The sequence below is a fragment of the Thunnus thynnus genome, chromosome 6, assembly GCF_963924715.1.
Source record: "Thunnus thynnus chromosome 6, fThuThy2.1, whole genome shotgun sequence".
Lineage (NCBI taxonomy): Eukaryota > Metazoa > Chordata > Actinopteri > Scombriformes > Scombridae > Thunnus > Thunnus thynnus.
In genome coordinates, this window is record NC_089522.1 from 22,263,840 (window position 1) to 22,278,831 (window position 14,992).

General features: G+C 40.8%; 1 protein-coding gene across 1 annotated transcript; it reads left to right on the forward strand.

Moving 5' to 3' along the window:
- Window positions 1-25: 25 nt before the first annotated feature.
- Window positions 26-9,127, forward strand: LOC137184725 (protein Wnt-7a). The gene is made up of 4 exons (XM_067592671.1): window positions 26-984; window positions 1,839-2,065; window positions 4,736-5,007; window positions 7,192-9,127. The coding sequence occupies exons 1-4, from the start codon at window positions 914-916 to the stop codon at window positions 7,672-7,674; spliced, it is 1,053 nt and encodes a 350-aa protein (XP_067448772.1). The 5' UTR covers window positions 26-913; the 3' UTR covers window positions 7,675-9,127.
- The last annotated feature ends 5,865 nt before the right edge of the window (window positions 9,128-14,992 follow it).

Sequence of the window (14,992 nt, forward strand, 5' to 3'; positions counted from 1 at the left end):
TGTCGCCATAATAAAAGGTAGGCGATCCGGAGAAACGTCCAGGACGGAGGCGCACTACAAGTAGCGCGCACCATGCCCCATATTAAATGAGAATATGTTTTGACTTGTACTTTTGAATATAAAAAAAATGACATGAATGAATGTCATAAATGCGTTTGCCACGTGTTATCTAATAGATTGGACAGAGTATTACTCAGTCTAAGCATATTTTTGAGGTCATGAATCATGTACTTTTTAAAAAATCAATAAGACTTACTTATCTTTGTTCTAATAATTTTTATTTGCAGCTTTTTATGGAGCTTCTTTTGGCAGGTGTGGAAAATTATATAGTTTTTTCAGTTAAACAAACGAACTGGCTGCATCTGGGGGACAAAAAGCCTGTTATGGCCACATTAAACCGAGCCATGACCCACTTAATAACCAGATTAATAGCCATCCCTAATCAGTCAAGGTGAATTCACAGAATAATGTGTGTAGCCTATGTGTGTGTGTGTGTGTGTGTGTGTATGTGTGTGTGTGTTGAGATTCAGCCCTGGCGGGATTCTTCAGCAGGGGCCCATGTCTTCTGTGAACACGCCCCAGATAGATGAGCCAGATATATAGCCAAGACCTGCGGGTAGCAGAGGAACTGTGAGAAAGAGATAATCGCACTTGCTCACCCCAAGGGTTACCTGTGACACCCTCGCAATGACAACAGGGCCCAGCGAAAGGGGGCCACGTAAAGGGAGTTTGGATGATACCCTAGCCGGCAATTTGTAAAAGTTCCCGAGAGTGTACTACTGTTTTTTTTAATGCTTTCCGTGGTTTTGGAGTTCCTTTGGAGTTACCTGGGCTGTGATCGATCGGAGAATAAGCGAAGCGAGTTACTCATCAGCTCTACAAATCGTTGCATGAAACAGAGAGCGGGGCCGCAATGAGTCGGAGAACACGACGCTGGATTTTAAGAGTTTTACTTTGTCTAGGAATTGTTTATTTGAAAATTGGGTGAGCTGCGTTTTGTTTGTATCTACGTTAGATTGTTGTAGGTTATTCTCAAACACAAAAGACTTAACTGACGAGTGACATTTAAGTCTTTTATCTGTTGTTGGTACTTCAAAAACGACCTTTAGTTCCATAAAGGGTAAACAAATATGTATATGTTAATAAAATGTGTTTGTTGATTTTTTATAAACGATGAATAATACATTTAGGAAGTCCGTAAACTTATCTCAGTCAGACTCGTGGCCGCTGCGCGCTTATCACTTAATGACATTTCCTTCACCTTTAAAGGTTGGAAGGAATCATACTGCCATAATAATAAGAGGTATTTGCAACTTTAATGTAGCCTATATGAAATGTAATTTATGGTGCACCTTAGAAGAGTGCGTACATCCAGGCAAATTATTCAGGTGCAACACAAATAATGAGTAGAAAGGAGTGAGGTCCGCACACTGTAAAGCTCCTAATAAATAATGTAACTTTCATTTTTTCATCTCAAAATAGAGAATAAAATTATTTATTGGAAGCTTAACAGCGTGACCTCACTCTTTTGTACTCTGCCATGGTACACCTTAGGGCACACATTTTTATAAAATATCGTCTGAAGTGAAACTTTTGGTGATTAATTTTAGTGTTGGAATGCACTTATCCCTGTGATACTATCTATTCTCCACGGGGACTTTTTCTTTTTTGAATTTCTCGATTATTATCAGCTACTATTAAATAAACCAAACAGCGGAAATGCATCTGATTGAAATTATTAGGGGTGAAAAATAAACTTACAACCAATATTATTAGGCTGGAAAAACAAAACTTTGACGGCCACTTTTTTCTAAGTCCTATCCATCTTCTATTCACAGTGGTTTCTCGTCGGTGGTGGCCCTAGGTGCGAGTATAATCTGTAACAAGATCCCCGGTTTGGCCCCCAGACAACGGATTATCTGCCAGAGTCGCCCCGATGCCATTATCGTCATCGGAGAGGGAGCCCAAATGGGCATCAACGAGTGTCAGTTTCAGTTCAAAAACGGGCGGTGGAACTGCTCTGCGCTTGGAGAGAGGACAGTCTTCGGAAAAGAGTTGAAAGTGGGTATGTTGCTGTCTGTTAAAGTTTGTTTTCAATTTGAAACCCTTATTTCAAAAATGAACACCTTTCTCACATCGGTGCGTAACGGTGCGCGTTAAACTTTTTCCTTTAAAAAAATATACGTTTTTTAATAAATCAGTGCCATCGTGAATTGCAATATTTATGTTTATATTAACAAATAGTTAAATTATGACCTGCTGCCTTGTTGAAAAATAAAAAATACATCTATTTGTGAAGTAATGACCTTGACATGCATAATTTTCCATATACCTCACTAGATATGATCTACTAGCTGGTGCACTTGATTTCCAGTCAAAAACTGCACTAGACAAACTTATTCTGCAGGATAATTTACTGATAATTATTGCATCCGTAGTATAAGGAGCGTCACATAAGGAGCTAGTGTCATTTACACCAGGCCTAGTTTTATTCCAGACTTTTCATTGAGTGGAGCTTTTTGAGCATGTATAAAAGTTATCTGAAGCCAGCACTGTAACAAAGCTCTTGTGAAAGTTGGCAGCCTTTCTTTTCAGCTCAGCAGAATCTCTGGAGACACATTTTCACTGGTCTTTATCCTGTCTAGTGATGGGTGCTGTGGCTCTAACTGTAAGGACGTAGATCTTACCACGGGTATAAGTTACAGTGGGGGGAAAGCCAAAAGGAAAAGCAAGACTTGAAAGCACTAAATTAAAGAAACAAATTAGCTCAAATCAGTTTCCCCACTGCTGAGATAGAGGTCTCTGCTACAGAATGGATGAAGCTCAGAGGATGCTGAAATTATGGCTGAGAGTTTTGAGGACAATTTGTTGATGAACTGATCAGGTAGACTGTTTGATGTTGAGAATACAAATACCAGGTAGACATAATGTACAAAAAAAGACATTAGGTCTAGTGATGCCTATGGCTACAGTCAGTACAAGGAGTTTGATAGCTGCAGAGTTGGTACTGTAAAATCATTTCAATAAAAATCTAAAAAGCATTTTGATATATTTTATTTTGCCCCAGCCTCTTTGCCCCAGAAATAATACAAAAACACCAAATACCCTTTTACACAATGGTCAGCAGCTTGGACCAGCTGTTTGAGGCCATCTTGCCTGCTGCTGTTGGAGAGAAAGGATTATCTCTTCATGCTGTTGAAATGAAAACAGCGGTGTTTGACAGTCTGTTCCTTTATGAATGAGTGGTTTTAGCCCCTCAAGAGTCTTGGTCTGTGTTTCCAAGAGAAGCGGTTTACTTCTATGGCTTGGACAGCCATACCAAATAGATTGGTTTCACTGATCAGATTAGCGTAGAAGCCAAATGGTTGTAAATGAATGCCATTGTTGATGCCCAGGCTGAGTGGAGCGGTGAAGCTTGCAATTGTTCTTAAAGAAAAAAGGGAATGACCGGTGAACTGACATAATGCTTTTGGATAATGCAAGGTGCATCAGCATCAAGCCGTTCGGTATGTTAGGCCTCAGCTATGTTTGCACTTGAACTTTGTAGTTACACTAAGCTGTAAGAGATGAGGTCCACGTAAAGAAGGTGCATGACACTGAAAAGATGAAAGAGAAACACACATAGCAGACTAATAATTATCTGGCCTAAACAAGCTTTTTGAGAATTAGATTTTTTAGTCTACTATTTTTTAATATCTTCCACCTCTCATTACATGTTGTGAAGAATTCATACCATCTCTTGTGGTGAACCCATGCACTCAGAACTGCAGGGGAAAAATTAACAACTGACTGACTGCACCGACACACCTTCTTTTTTGGCTCAGAGCCCATCCAGTCTATAAAAACGTCCACATAATTGATGCCTCAATATGAGGTTTTTTTTTTTCAATGGCAAGGGCACACATCCAAGATGTTTATCAAAAACATGCCAGCTTTACCCAGTGAACCGAGTGGCAGGAGGAAGAAATGATGTTTGTTTTGAACAAACAGAGACAAGAGGAGTTTACTTACGCATAGATATGATGGATATTATAATAAGCAGTTTCCTGTTTGCATGAATATGAATCACAGAGCTGAAAATTCAAATATGTCAGCTGTTGATCAAATTGATGAATTATGCAGGTTAATTATACTCTAGACTCTTTTCATGCTGTATGCCCAATATTAGGTTTCAAAGAAGATATATTACACTTTTTCTTTTTAGTGTTTTTTCTTGGCTTATTATTTGACCGAAGAACTTTCAGGATCCGTCCACGATACCTTGCAGGTTAACCTTTAGTTATTTGTCGATATTTCCGTGTCTGTGTAAATGATTTGTTAGCTGGACTTGGGGGGAGATAACGCCGGGATGAAGATTCTGATGTCAGTGCCTTATGAGTTTACACAGAATGTGACAGTTTCTGAGCGGATCAATAGCCCTTCCTTCTCGACAACCCTCTTATTCATACTGCTTTGTTGACTATACCACCGGCAGCCATTTTGGTTCACGGGCAGGACAGTTTCCAGGTCAGGTTTCAAAACACTGCAGCCCTTGAGTTATATGTCAGTAAGACTGTGATGTAAGCACACATACTGTTAATAATTAATCTCTTTTTCCTATTTAAAAATCCTGGTGCGTACTTATTGTATCCCCCTTACACTTGAGAGACATCATGACATTCTCTATTCTACACAATAAAAAAACACCAAAACACCTGCTACATTTTTTCAACACCTCTTTTTCCTGCTCCCCTAGGCAGTAAGGAGGCTGCGTTCACCTACGCCATCATCGCAGCAGGGGTGGCCCATGCCATTACTGCCGCCTGTACACAGGGTAACCTGAGTGACTGTAGCTGTGACAAAGAGAAGCAGGGTTTCTACAGTAAAGACCAAGGCTGGAAGTGGGGAGGCTGCTCTGCAGACATCAGCTACGGCCTGGGCTTCTCCAAAGTATTTATCGACGCCCGGGAAGTCAAACAAAATGCAAGAACGCTCATGAACCTCCATAATAACGAGGTGGGACGTAAGGTAAGTGATCACAGAAAATGCTGCAAAAGATGTCCATCCATATCCAAACTCAGTAGGGTTCTTTTAAGGCACTGAGGATATATAAATCAAGACTTAAACATGCTAGTTAACAAGTCTAAGAATGGTCCCAGTAACTGTGGCGACATAACATTCTCTGCCATGCTGTGGTGTGGGTGAATCTTGCCAAGGATCTGGGCAACAGGGCCAAGATTAAACAAGCAGCGGAATAAAGGGCTGCTTTTAGGGAAAGAGCTGTCTAAGTGGCAGGGTTTGATTACAGCCCAGATCACTGTGCTGAAAACAGATTGACACTGTACAAAAAGGCATTAGCCCAGTCCTCCCCCCATGCTCTGCACCACTGGGACAGTATACAGTTTCCTTTATCACAATCCTCTTCCAAAATTTCTCTAATATCATAAACCCACATCAGGAGCAATGTGCTTGTACATGCACCACAGGGGTGTTTACTGTTAGTTACTGCGTTTGATCGTCATTGAGTAATATGTGCTTCTGTTGCTGTATAGAAGTATAGTTATATGCACTTGACACCTGCATGCCAACTTCAATCCACTGTTTTTATTCAGACATTAGGCATTTAAGTGTTTCAATCCAAAGTAGATTTTTATCAAGTATAAATCAAAGTTTATACACCATGCAGCTGGCCATGCTTACTGCCAAACAATAGTGAAACAGTAATAAAATACATTTATTTACAACAAAAACCAAACAGAGTTTTGGCATTACAACATGAAAATGGAAAGAGAGACAAAAATACGAAAAGAAAGAGAAGACAAATTTACTGCTCACTTGCTCATTTAATGGCTTTTCTGCATCCGTTGCTGCAGAACAGTGCAGGGTGACAAAGAGACTCCAGTAAGTCTAGAGGTTAAAGATTGAGTGGAATAATGTGCCAAACAGCTAAAGTGAGGTTAGAGTTAGTGAAGAATAAAAAAAAAGAAAAAAACAGCTTTGCCCAAGTTAACTCATATCCTTTCTCTCTCTCTCTCTCTCGCTCTCTCTCACTGTGCCAGAAAAGCCTGATTCACACAACCAACACGTCCATCCCTACACTGGCTGAAAAGCACACACAATTGTACCACACAGATCATTTTCTACGTGCGTTTTAGGAACATGAATTCAAATTGGCTTATCTGGACAGCTAAATTGCCTCTCAAGGAAAAGGACTGTACTTGTGGATTCAAACTTTGGGCAGTTTTCCTTCTTTCCTGTTCTCTCCGCTAATAAATGGGCTCTCTGTTTTGATAGTTATCCCCCTCTACCTCCTTTATTTATGCTAATCAAAAGCAGTGACACTGAGCAGGAGCGCCATTCACAGCTCCCTGGTCGAAGACGTCCAGACAAAGGCTGTCACAAGTGTTGGTCACAGAACAACTGATGGATTAGGGAGTTGAAGCCAAGGGTTTTATGAAGTGGTTTGCTCAGGGAAAAGTTGTTTTTTTCAGTTCTTGTTCACACGTCTGTATTTGGGTTTTATTGTTACAGTTTACTTGCCAAGAACACACAGGCATAAATAACTCGTCAATGGCTCTAGGAGACCATATTGCATACCAAACTCCTGGCATTTTAGAAAAAAGGAAATGCAATTGACCTTGTTGCTAAAGAAAATTCCAGTTTCAGTCAATGGCACTTCTCATTGTCATCAGTTCAGGGTTTAGCAGTAATCCTAGTCACTCGGCGCCTTGTACAGTCACTCTTGACATTTGTGTGTTGTGTGTGGTAGCTACACATACAGAGCCTGAAATTTAATACATTATTTTGGCTTCTGTGTATACTGTATCATGCAGCAACGTGGTGGGGCTGTATTTAATCCACAAGTATAGTGTATTTAATCCCAAAGTGTAGTGTATTTGTCAGTCACATTGTCATTAAGTTGCACATTTGTCACTTGCCTTAAAGTGAAACAGCTGAAATGTTAATTGAGACAGTTTAAACCAGGTTTTTAGAATATGTAGACATTGCATGAGTTGTAAACAACTCTGAAACGCAATCATAACTCTTCAACAAATGAAACTTTGAAGTTATTATTATAGTAAACTGCATGATGATAATTGATTAAATAATCTGTTATTAACCTATTGAGAGAGTGTTACTATCACTCATCACTGGAGTGTTTTTCCAGTTGCCGGTTGTTACTATGTTACTAAGTTGTTTTTGTGTGTCTAGGTCCTGGAGAAGAACATGCGACTGGAATGCAAGTGTCATGGTGTCTCGGGCTCCTGCACCACCAAAACCTGCTGGACTACACTTCCCAAGTTCCGCGAGCTCGGCTACATTCTCAAGGAGAAGTATGCCCATGCGGTGCACGTGGAACCAGTCAAAGCCAGCCGCAACAAGCGCCCTAAATTCCTCAAGATCAAGAAGCCTTACTCTTACCGGAAGCCCATGGATACAGACCTGGTGTACATAGACAAGTCGCCTAACTACTGTGAGGCGGACCCTGTGACGGGGAGCTTGGGGACACAGGGCAGGGTGTGTAACAAGACTATGATGCAGCACATCAGCGGCTGCGACTTGATGTGCTGCGGCCGGGGATACAACACACACCAGTACTCCCGCGTCTGGCAGTGCAACTGCAAGTTCCTGTGGTGCTGCTATGTCAAATGCAACACCTGCAGCGAGAGGACAGAGGTGTACACATGCAAATGAGAATATTTATTGGATGGTGCGTGAATGTGTGTGTGCGTGTGTGTGTGTGTGTGTGTGTGTGTTTGTGTGATCTATGTGAGTGTTCATGTCTTTATGTTTTCACGGACAAACTGGAACTGTTAAATTTTACAAAAAAAAGAGGCTGTTATTGCAGTCTGTTCATACATAATGAGGAACTACTGTACTGGGTATACAGTGAGCTGAAGATTCGGCGTCATGATTCTTTTGCACACAAAGCTCTTCAACCCTCTTCGTCGGACTTTTGTGTTTGTTGGGGTGCAGCATCGAAGCAATGTGACAAAACACTGTTAAGGGAAAAAGCAGCACCCTGACAAATGAGACCGGGTGACCACAGTGTGAGTCACTGAAGCAAAATGTCAAGACTTTAAGCTATATTGGACACGTACTGACATTTTGACTGTTTAGGAAATGGACTTTGCCAATGCAAATTAATTATGGTGGATGTGATTGCTGGGCAGTGCGCGCTGCTGTAGTTCTCACTCCTGGTGCACAGATGAAATGACACAGCCATTTGGAATATTTAACATACTGTATTTAGAGAATGAAAATAATTAATATTAATTTATTCTATAAAAAAAAACTACTGATTTTGTCCATTATGGGTCAAAAATAACTAAATGTTGGGAGGTTTTAGTTTATTAAAGCAATCAAAAACTTGTACACTGCTAACACACTGGATTTGAATCTGCCTGGAATAATGTCTTGTGTTGTAGAATAATATTGTTCCAGATGAAACTGGTGTAGGCTACTCACATTGACCTTCTGACCCTCTCATGAGTTTGTCTTCCCTCTGTTTGCTGCTAGTCTAGAGAATCCCATTTGTTGAGGTAGAAGGCTGTACGCTCTACTGACTGTCTTCAGTGGTATTGCTCACTTCAAGCTGATTTAGCTTAACTGGACTTATTCACCGATCAAAAACACGGGCACATTTTCCACTTTTGGTAAATATTGGTTAATAGAGTATATTTTGTAAAAGCCTATTTTTATATGAATGTCTTATTTATATCTTTTGCATATTCAATGTTCAAGTTCCCGACCCTGACACCTGTTTTTAAAAGCTGATATATGTAAGTTGGCCCCTGCTGTCACTGCCATAGTTGTATATTGTAAGTGATAGAAACTGTTTATACATGTCTGTGTTCAAATGTCTGTGTTTACTGCATTTCATGACTACTACTGATGGAATACAGGAACAGAATAACACTAACAAGACATGATTTCATTATTGCTTCCTCATACATCAAGTCTCACTCTGATGAAAAGACAAAAGAACAATTGAGAATGGTACACCGTACAGAAATAAGCTATGGAGAATGTTTAGTCTTGCGAAGGTACTTGAGCAGTTGTAAATGTGCTGTAAATGTCTAGATGACAGTCAAAAAATACATAGTGTTTAAAAATGATTGAAAATTCAACAAATGTTCTTGCCATAAATTAGAGAAGCAGTGGAGTGGTTGAACGTTTATGACATAAATTACCTTAATTGCTCATTAAATAGGAATCAATGAACCATTAGAGTCATTACTTTCGAATGAACATGAAAGCACATCTTTATTAATAGTTTCTGTATTGTGATTTACATCATCATCAAGCTCTCGTAAAGTTTCATATAGTAAGGATAGATATTCTCAAATATCATATAGTCACTGTGGAGATAGATCAGCTCTCAAAGGGCTCATATTACAACTACAATGTATGAGGCGCTCAGCAGGAGAAAGAGAGACGTTCTTTGAGAAGGGAAAGTTATTCAGGCTTAATTGAGGGCCCATCTTGCAGACTGGGAAGCAGTTGAATGTGTCGGAGGAGAAAAGTGTTTGTGCTCTAATAGTAGGGTACCAATGTAATTGATGAGACTGGTTGGGCAGACTGTCACGGTGATGGCTTGCTCAGTCGGGGGAGTGGGAGCTGTCAGGTGATAGATGACTCGCACATCTGCTTCATTCACTCCTGGGCCACTAGTTGCTACAACAACTCCAGCGCGGCTGAGAAAATGCAAGGCAGTCTTCAAGAGAGGCAGGCCCGACGTGTCAGGGAAATGTTAACGATGCTAAAGCCCACAGTCGTTACGGATTCCACTCTCATCGGCCTGGAAGTTGAGTGAGGCGACGGGCCTGAGGTGTTGACGGAAAACCTGCTCCCAATAATCTCTTGGGATTGACAAATGCTGCCTGTAAAGTTTTCACCTGTGCTGTATCTCAGAGCAGTTCCACACGGGCATTTTCCTAGTAAAAACTCTTCTTCTTCCCCCTCCCTATTGAAAAAGTTGAGACACATGAGAATTCAGGTTTAATTTACAGTATATTAGCCGTATCATGTGTCATTGACAGTGATAATCTGCCCAGAATAAAAGAGAAGGGCGTGAAGCGGATAATAGCAGAGGCTTGCCTCTGTCTGACAAAAGCTTTTCATAATATTGATACAAAAGACTCACGCATAAGAATAGGCAGCTGCTCAAAAAGCTCTGGTTAAACCTAAACTAGGCTTTCTTGTGTGTGAGATCCACATCACATTATCTCATGAACAAAACAATTAGATCTCAGAGTCCTTCATATGTGTCACTTATTTACTTTCACTTGCAGTAATCTTAACATTTGAATGACAAGGACAAAATCCCAGGTTTGTGTAGATACTTTGAATATGATGCTTTACAATTAAATTCAATTAATCCAAATTAATAGTGATGATTTACTCCATCAAAGCTTTGATGCTATAAAAAACTTACAACAAACACTGTAGGTTAGCTACTGTTCAAGATAATCCACCTGCAGTGTTTTCCAGTCAGGTGTAAAGCACCACTACACAAAAGGCCGCAGTCACTTCATCGCCATTGAGTCACAAGCACAAAATACCACCTTCTTTGATATCGCAGCCTAAGTCAGACACCCTGCAGGATCACTGAATTGCTAATTATACTCTTAGCTGTGTTTCTCCATAAACAGGACCAGGCCCATGCCAAGATGTACAGGGGTGTAATATCCATGTCGCTCTGAAGTGGGGTTGTGATACCCTTTGGAGTTTTGTTTATAAAAACACACACACACACATGCATCGACACACACAAACACATGCACTCACCCATCACCTGCGGTAGTTGGAAATTGGTGGTAGCTGCAGATTTATGGTTGGTAGTCTGGCTCACTCCCTGTGTTATTGCTGGAGGTCTGCCACGGCTTCCCTCACTGCTCCCATGACCTGTTACATCAGGGCAGCCCAGCCGTGTGCTCCAGCCAGCAATTACCGTCAAAGCCAACAAGGAGTCTTTTAAAACACATTTAAGCAAGACCCATCCTGCTATCTGTTTTATCATTAGATCAGTCTTGACTGCACCAGATATCAGATTTATGGCTGAGATTAAAATTGGACTTACGATGCAGATGTTTGTTGGAAGCGGTGATAGAATTTGTTTCCTATTCGTATATTAGCGATTGGATTTCTTTATACCTGTTCTGTTCTCTTTTGTGTCTGCATGGCTGAAACTCATAGAATTAAAGTTACACATGAAGCAAAGATAGCGTCTTTTGTTTACTTTTCCAAAGAAAACTGAGGATGACTCAAAACATGCCACCAATGAGTAAGGATGTGACTCATAATTTCGCTTTAAAAGAGTTGTTAAGGCTCGCTGTGTGTGAACTACTATGTTTCAACAGCTTCCAATGTTTCACTCAGACAAGTGGACAGCGCTAAAGACAATAATTTGAAGGAGAAGGAGGAGGAGCGGGAAAATGTGCTCTCCAGTTTTTCTCTCCCCTTCGCTCTCTCTGACCATAAATCTTCTGACACATGATTATGTCAGTCATACTTTTGTTTTTCCTCTGGTTGAGACATGCACAAGCACCTGAGCACTGCACAGTAAATTGCAGAGCACAAGGTTGTCTTTATGTGATTCCAGAGATACTGTATGGGCACAGAGCTCATTCATGCACTCTCTTAACAGCGAGGCTGTTTGAGACTGTGCGATGGAAGCCAGAGATAGCAGACAATATCCACTCCCCACAAGAGAGATCCACAACTGTTTGGCCCTCACATGGTCTATCTGACTTCCCATGGTCTATCTGATTTTACAGGTAAACACAGTGGTCAAATAGCTGCAAGGTATTGTCAGTGGCATTAAGGTAATCTCAGAGAACACCGGCTGGATCAGCTCTTTGGGAGGGATTTTGAAGGAGCCATTTACAATGATTTGAATGAACATACCAGCCCGCTTAACCGGCCTTTGAAAGCTCTTGAAATATGCAATCATGGAACAGTAATGCATCTGAGAAGTGGGGTAATGAGAACTTTGAGTGAGTGTGTTAAAAGCTGCCTTTGATGGTGTGTTGTGTTGTATCTTCAAATGATCTGAGCACCCCATATGATACTTTTCCTTGTTACTGGTGTGGTTTGGAACAGGGTTATGGAGGGCCCTCATACCTGCCCCCCGCCAGAAGACGTCACCTGAGCTAAGCTTACAGTAATCCTCCAGAGTCTCAGGCGTCCTGACACGGGATGTTTTGAATAAAAACACCAAACTCACTACAACCCCATAAGACTCAGAGACGCTTTGGAAATATCACTGATCTTCATCCAGCGTCATGACAGTCAGCCAACCAGATTCTTAGTCTGACAGCCCTTTCTTGCCCTTAGAATGAAGAACGTGGCATCCTCTCTTCTCTGATTTGATTGTTTCTTGTTGGTGTGACAAGATCGCAACTTCATTATGAACCACAGTCTCAACGTTTCACTGAAGAAACAGCTTTTAAAGGAGAATAGAGACAATATCAAAACGAAACTGGGAACAGACAAATCTGATCCCTTCCATCTGTGTATTAGGCAATTAATTAATGTAATTCAATAATGCCGGTGTTTCAGTTTCAAATTTCTTAGACTGTCAATAAAGAAAGGGTGCACAAACTAGTTGCTGGGAAGTAAACATTCTGCGTGTACTTTAGTGATGGTGTCATAGCTTCCAAACTCCTGTCTCTTGGCTCAATAGTTCAGAGGGAGTTGCAATGAATTCTCTCTTCTAGCATCTTGTAACCTGTCCAGACACGCTCCTAAATGTATCATTGCAGAAAGCCATGAAACAATTTGAGCTGATGCTGCCAGTTTAAATAACTAAACCGTGTGGTCAGAGCTATTATATCATTAATCTTCTCTCACTCTCCACTCATGCTTTGCCAAGATATGGAAACACCCTCACTTTAACCCCAAAAGAAGTAAAGAGATACCTGAAAGTACTTCTTTTGATATAGATCCCACCATGCTGGTGACAAAAGTGTTTTGAAGTCAGTGCCACAGACCTTTTCAATCATGTTATCTTCATTTCAGTCCTTGAAATGCATATCACAGAAAAGGCTTTGAAAGGAAAAGATTTGGCTGTAACAACACGCAGAAAACATGTTCTGCGCAATTACAATTTGTGTATATGGGTCATTGGCCTTTGCATGTGGTTAATTGCGACACCACCGATGTCATGAACTGTAATAACCACTTGTATGAAGTTTTATGTCTCTGTCTCTCCCTGTAAATAATAGCCAGTGTTGGCTGTAAACAAGGTAAAGGCCTCCATGGAGATGTCTGACAGGTGGTATCTCAGGTCAGTCTGTTCACAAAAGGAAATTCCTCTAAACATAATTTTTTCCACTCTTAGCTTATACTCCTACAATGCATGCAAAATCACTATTAAGTTCTAATATGCTTTTTTTAAAAAACTGAATTGAAACAAGTAGGCAATGTGCACCAGATGACCTCAGAGTTGTGGAGGTCATTCTGTGACAGTTGTAGATGAGGCTGTGACAGTGGTAGATGATCCTACAGTTCAGCACAGGGTCAAAGGTTTGTCTGTGGGGAGGGGAACACAGCTGGATGCTCTGCTCTGAGGTCAGCTTCAGTGATGGTAATGAGATAAAGAATAGGACAAAAGGGAAAACGGATAAAGAGAGCGACGAAGGGGAGAGAATCTCACTTTAACTCGCCTTTAATGATTTTACAGAAGCTTTATACTTACAGTATGTTGATTTATGGTTATTGTAATGTTATAATGCTGTTGTTGTCTTTACAATACTGAGCGTGGGCAATAGAAGTGGCATTTTTTTGGCTGGCCATTCATTAGTGAGTGTCTCCTCTTGGCCTAGTTAAATCCAGAATGAAAGCCTGATGGGCAGCGACTCCTGATTCTGTGCCAGACAGTGACAAACACCCTAAAGGGTTTCTGGCAGGGAACCTTTAGAACCAAAGAAACGACCCTGTTGTGCACTGACAGTGACATTAGTTGAACATGTAGAGAGAAAACTGCACTATGAGGATCACAGCTATAAAGTAGTAGTGTATGTCCTACGGTTGCCACAAGGGGAAGAGGATAAACATGATCCAGACTATGATCTGATGTCACCAGTGACTTTCGATGACAGAACAAAAGCAGTTGGAGCATTGTCAGCTGGCACAGATACCACAGTGATCACTTCCTTCATAAATCACTGCTCTTCAAAAGGATAGGTGTCTGGTGACAGGACGAGTAGGCCGAACAAAGCGGTGTCTGCTGTGACAGAAACTCACATGAAGTGGAAGCGGTTCTTCGTAGCGCCTGAGCTGATGGTTTCTGCTGAGAGGAAACCTGCAAAGCAGACTGGGAGGATGAGGTTGCATTCCAATAAGGGCGTTCTTCGAAAACTGTGTCAAAGTTGTCCTCATCTTAAGGCTTGTTCATAGTATCAGTGGCTGAAAAGGAAATGTATAAAATGGTGAAACCGGGAGTGATCATTTTCTCTCATCATTTTCTAAATATCAAGATAAGATTCTGATTTGCTTTTGTATTGTAAGTGTGAGAAAATTTTGACCACAATAATATTTATATATAATAATATATGAATGTTGGTACAAAATTCACTAAGTAGACTGAATAGATTTTAGAAGGTTACTGGATTCTTATTTTTTCCCCACTTAGATCAATTTTGTCCAACATAAAAGGAGATTATCCTCATAGCCTAGAGGTGTAAGATGCATACCAAATAACGGCAAAATGCCAGGATTAATAATATTAAAGAAACCATAAACAAAAGACTTGTGATGCTTATGCTGACGCAAACAAATTGGCAAGAGAGCTAAAAGATGAAGCTTGACAGGTGATAGCAGGAGACGTCCACACCAGTGTAGCCTATAACAGGTGGAAGCTTGCTGCAGGTGGCAGGCCTTCAAAGCCAACAGCGGGAGACACGTTAAGACATCAAATGACTGTGCTTCAGCATAAAGGGAGGCTGCGTGCTGCTATTGTAAGGTCATTGACCCACAGGGTTAGTAAGGTCCACACAGATGAACAGCA